The following is a 9,124-nucleotide window of genomic DNA, read 5'->3' on the forward strand; positions in this document are numbered from 1 at the left end:
CTAACACTGGAGCACGGGGGGCTGGTGATCTGTCTGGAGGACTTTGTAGGGGTGTGGGGCGTCAGGGGGGTTCTATGTTCTTGGTTTTAACTTTCTAGTTTGTTCAATGAAATAAAGTTTGTTATAATGATGTAAGTATTTTGGGCAAAAATCTCTCTCTCTCTCTATCGCTCTCTCTCTCTCTCTCTCTCTCTCTCTCTTTCTCTTTCTCTCTGCAGGTTATAGACATGTGTACTTGGAGGGTTTGACTGAGGCGTCAATCTTTATCCACGTATCAGTTCATGACATCTATGGGAAGGTAGGTACAGTACATTACGTTGAGATAACCTTTCTATGGGAAGGTAGGTACTGTACATTACAGTGAGATAACCCTTCTATGGGAAGGTAGGTACTGTACATTACAGTGAGATAACCTTTCTATGGGAAGGTAGGTACAGTACATTACAGTGAGATAACCCTTCTATGGGAAGGTAGGTACTGTACATTACAGTGAGATAACCCTTCTATGGGAAGGTAGGTACTGTACATTACAGTGAGATAACCCTTCTATAGGAAGATAGGTGCTGTACATTACAGTGAGATAACCCTTCTATGGGAAGATAGGTGCTGTACATTACAGTGAGATAACCCTTCTATGGGAAGATAGGTGCTGTACATTACAGTGAGATAACCCTTCTATGGGAAGGTAGGTGCTGTACATTACAGTGAGATAACCCTTCTATGGGAAGGTAGGTACTGTACATTACAGTGAGATAACCCTTCTATGGGAAGGTAGGTGCTGTACATTACAGTGAGATAACCCTTCTATGGGAAGGTAGGTGCTGTACATTACAGTGAGATAACCCTTCTATGGGAAGGTAGGTGCTGTACATTACAGTGAGATAACCCTTCTATGGGAAGGTAGGTGCTGTACATTACAGTGAGATAACCCTTCTATGGGAAGGTAGGTGCTGTACATTACAGTGAGATAACCCTTCTATGGGAAGATAGGTACAGTACATTACGTTGAGATAACCCTTCTATGGGAAGGTAGGGACAGTACACTACAGTCTGAGACATCCATTGTATCCCTGGTCCTCTTCTCCCCCTGTCTCCACTGACCCTAGCCTGGGTACCAGTCTGTTTCTAGTCTCTTTAACATAGCCTGGGTACCAGTCTGTTTACATTTACATTTTACATTTACATCATTTAGCAGACGCTCTTATCCAGAGCGATTTACAAATCGGTGCATTCAACTTATGATAGCCAGTGGGACAACCACTTTTTTTTATGGGGTGGGGGGGTAGAAGGATTACTTTATACTATTCAAGGTATTCCTTAAAGAGGTAGGGTTTCAAGTGTCTCTGGAAAGTGGTCAGTGACTCCGCTGTCCTGGCGTCGTGGGGGAGCTTGTTCCACCATTGGGGTGCCAGAGCAGCGAATAGCTTTGACTGGGCTGAGCGGGAACTGTGCTTCCGTAGAGGTAGGGGAACTAGCAGGCCAGAGGTGGATGAACGTAGTGCCCTCATTTGGGTGTAGGGTCTGATCAGAGCCTGAAGGTAAGGAGGTGCCGTTCCCCTCACAGCTCCGTAGGCAAGCACCATGGTCTTGTAGTAGATGCGAGCCTCAACTGGAAGCCAGTGGTGTGTGCGGAGGAGCGGGGTGACATGAGAGAACTTGGGAAGGTTGAACACCAGACGGGCTGCAGCGTTCTGGATAAGTTGTAGGGGTTTAATGGCACAGGCAGGGAGCCCAGCCAACAGCGAGTTGCAGTAATCCAGACGGGAGATGACAAGTGCCTGGATTAGGACCTGTGCTGCTTTCTGTGTAAGGTAGGGTCGTACTCTGCGAATGTTGTAGAGCATGAACCTACAGGATCGGGTCACCGCCTTGATGTTAGCGGAGAACGACAGGGTGTTGTCCAGGGTCACGCCAAGGTTCTTTGCACTCTGGGAGGAGGACACAATGGAGTTGTCAACCGTGATGGCGAGATCATGGAGCGGGCAGTCCTTCCCCGGGAGGAAGAGCAGCTCCGTCTTGCCGAGGTTCAGCTTGAGGTGGTGATCTGACATCCACACTGATATGTCTGCCAGACATGCAGAGATGCGATTCGCCACCTGGTTATCAGAAGGGGGAAAGGAGAAAATTATGTTTCTGGTATCTTGTCAAGCAAACATGATTTGCTTGACAATGCCAATGGAGTAGGCAAAAGCACGAACAGATCTGGGACCAGGCTAGTGAGAGCAGATCTGAGACCAGGTTACTGCTACTCTGACCCTATAGAAAAGTAGTGGGGAATCATCATTTTCAGCTTCTACATATACATATTTTTCACAGCTAATTGTCATCTATATAACTCTCCCAAGCTAAACTGGTACATTCTTCCTTTCCAGTGGAGTCCACTAGTCCTGAACCCCAGCTTTACCATAATGCACTTTCTAGGAGCCAACAAGGTATCCTGGGTAGACTGTATGCTGCATGGCATCTGCACGACTGTCAACTGTTTCCACTGTGTGTGGTGGAGTGTATATGGTTTCAGATTATTTTTGTATGTGTGCTACATCTAAGATTGGTATATTGTGTGTATTGTGGATGTGTTTTCTTGTTAGGTGATTTTCGATCTATATTGGGTTCATAAAATCAGAGCTCATGGCGTTACTAACTACACAGATAATGGTAAAAAAGAGGGACTATGTTGCAAGGATTGTGAGTGAGAGAATGTTAGGGTTGTTTGTCTATGGTTAGTAGTTACCGGGATGCTATAGTGCCGTCTAAGGGCATGTCTTTGGCCATGGGAGAATCTCAATTCCATTTCCTTGATTCCCCATGTCCTCTCTCCTCGCCTCCTTCTCGAGACCCATTGGATGAGAAGGTTAGAGGGGAGGGACCTCTGACCTCATCCACTGGGTTTTGAGAAGGAGACGAGGAGAGACGATGCAAGGAGTCAAGGAAATGGAATTGAGATTCTGCGTTCTGCCTGTGATGAACCTGAGGGGGAGGGGCAATGACAGCTCTGCACTTAATCTGAATTTATGTAAAAAAGTGTTTGATTTGCTGAAAACATTTTATTTTGTGAAGTGTGTTACTGTTTTCAGTCTATATTGTTACTCAGGCATGTTGGCATTGTGGTGGGAATACTGTGATGTGATTGAAAAGCATGACAAATCTTATCTAACTTTCTCCCTCGCACCATGCAATTCATGTTTTCATGCAAAATACTAAACTATTTCTCTCTCTTACCTCTCTCTCTCTCTCCCTCTATCTCTCTCTGTCCCTCTCTCCACCCACCAGGGTCGTCAGCTGCGAGGCATCAGAGGCTTGTTCAACAAGCCCTCTAAATCGTCAGTAGACACCAGCTGTGGTCCGGCCTTCAGGAAACGCTCCATCAGTGACCACCTCCTCCGACGCACCGCCAGCGCCCCCACCAAGGGACGCAAGAAAACCAAGATGAAGCTCGCTGAGTCCTCCACCTCCATATCGGACCGCAAGGCCTCCATATCAGACGGCAAGGACAGAGTGGGGGCCAGGGCAGGGGCTGGGGGGGAGGGGTCCCGGGACAGGGAAATGGACAGGGAGGGGGTTATGGTGGAGAGGCGCCCAACAGCCCGCGACAACCTCACCCACAGGCCCATCTCCATGCCCCTGGAGAGACTTCTGCAGGCACAGCTCTCCCTCTGCTCCCCCAATCAGGAGCAGACTGACCTGGGGGCAGACACTCTCCTCGGTGGGTAGACCTCCTCTGGAGACCTCACACACTCTTACATCAACCATGATAATAAACTATATGTTATGTAACAAGCAACATATTATAATAGATATCTAACATGTAAGAAGAAACCAACGCAAGAAACCAACCAACAGTGTAACAGCATCATGTTGCCTATTTCTCAGCGTAATACATGACCGTAGACTTACCTGTAAAGGCAGAGCAACTGGCTTTGTTTGCTATATGTGACATGACGCTTAGAGTTGTTGTCTTACGCTCTCATTGAAACAAACAGTGCTATGGGTCTTATGTGAAATGTAAACCGTTGCCTTGTTTCTAACATGTCATTTCCCAAAATATAGAAAAATATATATTTTCATGTGAATTGACAAATCCAGGCACTCTATTCTTCCTCACTACTTTAACATACCTTTTCTGTTCCTTTTTCACTCTGTGGTGCTTCTCTGTAGTAGAGAACTGACTAGGATATCCCGCCAGGTAAACCAAGACACCTCCTAAGGTTGCCTCATCCTAAAACATCCCAGTATTACATCATGCCACTGATGTAACTTTGTAAAAGTACTATTTCAAAATTTAAAATGTCCTTTTTTAACTGCCAAAATTTATTCCATTTGACCATCTGTTCCAAAATTGATGTTCCAAAAACAATGGATGTTCCTTCTGTTACCTGCACAGCCTCATTCTCCAACACCCCTCTCACAGTCGTATTTGGTGGTACATTCCATTCGTCTGTGTGTTGCAATTGGCTCGTGTTGGACGGAATGTGTCGGTTGGTTGTTGTTTGGCTTGGTGTTCTACGTACGGCTTTGAAATGTTTGAACCTTTACTGACTGTCTAAAATGTCTGTTTCCATAGGAACGTCCCCTTTTAACCAGCCCAGGTCCCACTCTGTGGAACTCCTCATCGAATCATCCGCCTCCCTTGAACACAGAGTGTCCACCCCTTCCACCAATCACAACAACGCACAGGATAGGACCACAGAGCCTGACCAATCAGATGAGACCTCCTACCTGGTCATTGGCCGAGGAGGAGGAAGTGTAGATGGTGACTCCAAAGACCAATCACAGGACAGAGTCAACCCACCCAGCAAAGCTGAGGACGTTTCTTCTCGCCAAAGGATGTTGTGTCACCTGAGCAGCTCAACAGAGACAGAGAGCAACTGTTTACACGTACCTACTGAGAGCAGACCAGAGACAACATTACTTAGTACAACAAACATGCCAGCACCTTCCTCCTCCTCTTCATCCTCTTCCGTCTCCTCTGTCCCCTCTTCCTCTGTGCCCCCCCTCTCCCCACTGAACGTGGACCGGTGCGATCTGCAGAGCCCCGTCTCCCTACAGGACAGCATCATCTCACGACTCATTGACGCTGTATCCCTCGACAACGACACCACCTGCGGGTCTATCTCCGCTCTGATTGGCCAGTTTGACCTCACCGCCGACCAGAATGACCTCACAACGAACTCTGACCCCCACACCCTCAGTGTCATGTCTTGTCTATCCTACCCCGCTATCCAGGACTCCAGCACACCCTATAAGGTCACCGTATACTCTACCACCCCATATAAAGACTTCCCCCGCAAGGCAATGAACGGACCTATCACTCCTCCAAAGGCAAGCCAGACCCATAACCACGCGAACCAGAACCTACTCTCACCCCACCCCAAGACCTCCCACGCCCCCCTTCTCTTCTCTAGTCCTGAGACCACGGAGCTGGAGGAGGTCTATACCATCCTGGATGAGGAGGTCTTGTCTCCAGTCTCTGTCTACAACCTGAGGGAGCAGACCATCGGCAACATCCAGGCTGACTCTGAGGAGAGCACACTCATGGGCAGCCTGGAGACTTCCCCAGCCAAAGTGCCTCCTCTCCTGGGGGAGGTGGAGGAGACAGGAGAGGGCTACGGGGGTGAGTGTGATCCTACTGGGCTGGGGTCAGTGGGAGAGTTGGGGTTGTCGTGGGATTACGGGTGCCCGTCCATCAATAGCACGGTGTCTGACCATTTCCTGTTGTGCCATGACACGGAAGGAAGTAGTCTGATGGAGGTGGAGATTAACGTGGACGAGGATCCACTGGAGATGACCCTGACATTACCGAGACACAACCATACCTGGGTCGCTACCAGCCCAAACAAACATAACGCTGCTCCCCAAAGCCAGTTTACCCAACTACACCCCTCTCTCCGGTATGAACCCCAACTCCAGCTCTCCCAGTGTCCTTCACCCCTCAAACAGCCCTCACACCAGCCCTCCCCTCTCCACACCCAATCAATAACCCCTCAAACTCAGCCCTCCCCCTTCAAAAGCCCCCCCAACCCCAGCCCCCTCCTCCTGAACAGCCACCCCTCCACCCACAGCAGGGCTGAGCTCTCCTTTGAGAACAGCAGACACATTACCAGAGCCTACACCCAGCAGCACAGCTACAGTTGTCCCACCCAGCCCCAGACTAGGGGCTACCAGGGTGGGACAGCGGAAGGACAGGGTCAGGGTGAAGCCTCAACCTACTTCCAGAATGGGTTCTCCTCCTCAGAGTGTCTGTCTGGTGTGTCTGGTCCAAGGTCTGTTAGCCTCCCCAGAGACAGAGGCCTGGACTCCCCCAGCTCAGACTGTAGTGTGGACTACAGCCAGCGAGACTACGACTGCTTCAGACCCTCCACTGCCTCGGCCTCCCACTACACCCAGCTCCAGCCCTTTCCCCAGGCCCAACCCCAGCCCCAATCAGACACTCAGACCCAGCCCCAGCCACAACCCCAGCTCCAACCCCGATCTGGTCCCCCATCACTGCCCCTTTTGGATTCCACCCTTGTCCCTCCTCTATCTATCCCCAGACCACCCACAGCCCCGAACCCCTGCAAGTCCAAGTCTCTGGGTGACCTGACATCAGAGGACATCTCCTGCAACTTCCACAGCAAATACAACACCATCAGCCGCAGCTTCATCACCCCCTGTATGAGGGAGCGGAGGAGGATGAGGGGCCTGGGGAGTCTGTCCCAACGGCTGCAGTCTGCAGACCCCCTCACTGAGCAGCTCCGCAAACTAGTCACCCTGGAGGGGGATGACAGAGACCGGGACAGACCCCAGTCTCCCCAGCTGCCCCAGTTACCTCAGTTACAGATACCCTCCAAACCCTTCATACCCCCATCACGCCCCTACCCCCCCTCAAACTTTGTCCCTGACACCCAGGAGGACTCCCCCCCCCTCCTCTCACGCCGCCTATCCTCTCGTAGCCAGAGCCGTGTGCGTCACATCAACAACCGCGCTCGAGAGAGGCAGCAGGAAGCTCTAAAGCCCCGGGATGTGAGCGCCCCCTCCAGCATGGGAGGGGTAGTGCTGCGTACTAAAGCAGCAGCAGGTCAGAACCCCCCAGCTAACAGACACTCCACAGGCTCCTACATAGCGGGCTACCTGGACCAGCTGGAGGATAGGGGGCTGCCTGAAGGGGCATGCACCACACTGGGTTACGGATATGGAGATCACTGCGGTGTTCATTATCATGATGACTCTCTGCTGCCCACAGACTCCTGTTTACAATCAGAACCGGAGGTCTACTTCCTGCTCAGACTCTGAACTCACTTCCTGGTTATCACCTACATAGAATGATGTAAATGTACTTCCAAAACACAGCAAATCAGCTTCCTGCTTACGACCGAGAAAAAAAAAATATATATCCTGGTTGGGCTGTCCAATAATACTTCCAGATATAAAATCAACTACCTGATTTGGTCTGACAGTCTTGTCTGTAAATGTAAATATGTTTTTTGATCTTCTTTTAAGTCCATGTCCTGAACAGAATGTTCTATAAATGTAGTTTGGAACAGACCGTAAAACTACTTCCTACTTTGATTGTACCCGTTTCCTGTCCTGTCTGTTCCTGTAATTCTACTTCCTGTTCAAGCTAACGCCATCTACTATAAAGAAGAAAATAAGGAAACTTTCCAAATGTGTTTTACTCTGAAGGGAAGTGTTGTCTTGGTCTTTGTACATTTTAAATGTGTATTAGTATTATCAGAGGCCCACAGACATCAGTTCAACGTCTGTTCCACATTAGTTCAACGTCATTTCGTTGAAATTACGTGGAGACAACGTTGATTCAACCAGTGGGGGGCCACTTTTAAGGGATGGGATCTGTTTCATCAGAGACCTTCCTCAAGTGTTCCTTCTCCTCTGACTGTCCTCTGTGTCTTGGTGTTGTTGGTGCATATTCTACTGTACATTCGTTTTTAATTGAAGGTGTTGTCATTTAGTTGAGCTGTTTTCTGCATGTTAAATGTCCAGCATGACTATGCATCGATCTGTAGACATCACAGTGCACTACTACCTTTGCACAGAATAGGTCATAGTGGGTTTGGATGCAATACTTTGACTTCTTGCTTGTTCGGACTTCTCGCTTTCTAAGATTTTAAACACTATCACATATTTTAAACTTTTAGAGTTTAAATGCTTTTATTTTGATGATTACTTTAATACAGACTGCAAAAACAGGGGGGGGGGGGGGATTGGGGCTGGTTATTACAATTTTTTTAAAGAGAAATTGGGAGAAGAACAGAAACACAGACTGGAATAGATAGATAAGGGTTTTCAACCAGACCAAGTTTTTATTTTCAGAGTTAAACCCGTCCTCTTTTTCTTGCATTTTACTGATGTAATAAAATTGTGTAACATTTGACTTGAACAAGTCTGTCTGTTTGATTACATGTCCTCTATTTGCCTTTTGATCCTTGATGTTTGTTTTTAGTCTCTTTTCTTCTCTCACTCTATTTTTCACCATCTTTCTCTCCATTTCTCTCACCCACACACTCTCTAGTTGTATTCTACGTTTACCCTACTACTAACTGCTGCAGCCACTGAGGTATACAACTGCTCTTGCCATGGCATGTACACACACACACACACGCACGCACGCACACACAGCATGCGCACGCACGCACGCACACACACACACACACACACACACACACACAGTCCCCCCTCCCTGCCTGTGTTTTTGTATCTTGCTGTGTGTGGATAATGTGATGTAATTGTTTGTGAAATGAGCAATAATGGAGATGAGAGATAGCCCACCTGTGACCATCTAAATCCTCAAAACAGTTATTCGGAGATTAAGTCACACTATCCCTTTAATCCTGGTCCTTGTAACCCCATCCTCCTCACTCCTCACCCCTCCCCTCCGCACTTCTATGGCTGGTGCAGCACAAAACTAAAAACATATTTTTCAAAATTAGAAGTCCCCCTGTCACCCTTACATGTCTGCGCCCCGCTCTCCTTCACACTCTAATCGTTCTGTGTCAAGCCATTATCCCCTAACTGCAACACTCAGGAGGCCTGTGATTTCGGGTCTCAGTGTGTCATCTTGTTTACTCCGTGTCTTCTCTATGATCTCTGGTCATTATAAATACCCTCCCTTACCCTCCACTGGGCCAGA

At 48.5% G+C, this 9,124-nt stretch overlaps 1 protein-coding gene across 1 annotated transcript in view; it reads left to right on the forward strand.

Annotated features, from left to right (window-relative positions):
• The window catches only part of LOC123489036 (1-phosphatidylinositol 4,5-bisphosphate phosphodiesterase eta-1-like), a gene marked incomplete at its 5' end in the record, with an annotated part of 12,370 nt that extends 4,002 nt beyond the window's left edge, over window positions 1-8,368 (forward strand). The window contains 4 exons of the mRNA XM_045219733.1: window positions 219-298; window positions 2,373-2,432; window positions 3,271-3,703; window positions 4,562-8,368. Coding sequence (XP_045075668.1) covers window positions 219-298; window positions 2,373-2,432; window positions 3,271-3,703; window positions 4,562-7,269 — 3,281 coding nt within the window. The remainder of the gene's footprint in view (window positions 1-218; window positions 299-2,372; window positions 2,433-3,270; window positions 3,704-4,561) is intronic.
• Window positions 8,369-9,124: the final 756 nt, after the last annotated feature.

Source organism: Coregonus clupeaformis, unplaced genomic scaffold (genome assembly GCF_020615455.1).
Source record: "Coregonus clupeaformis isolate EN_2021a unplaced genomic scaffold, ASM2061545v1 scaf2693, whole genome shotgun sequence".
NCBI classification, from domain to species: Eukaryota; Metazoa; Chordata; class Actinopteri; order Salmoniformes; family Salmonidae; genus Coregonus; species Coregonus clupeaformis.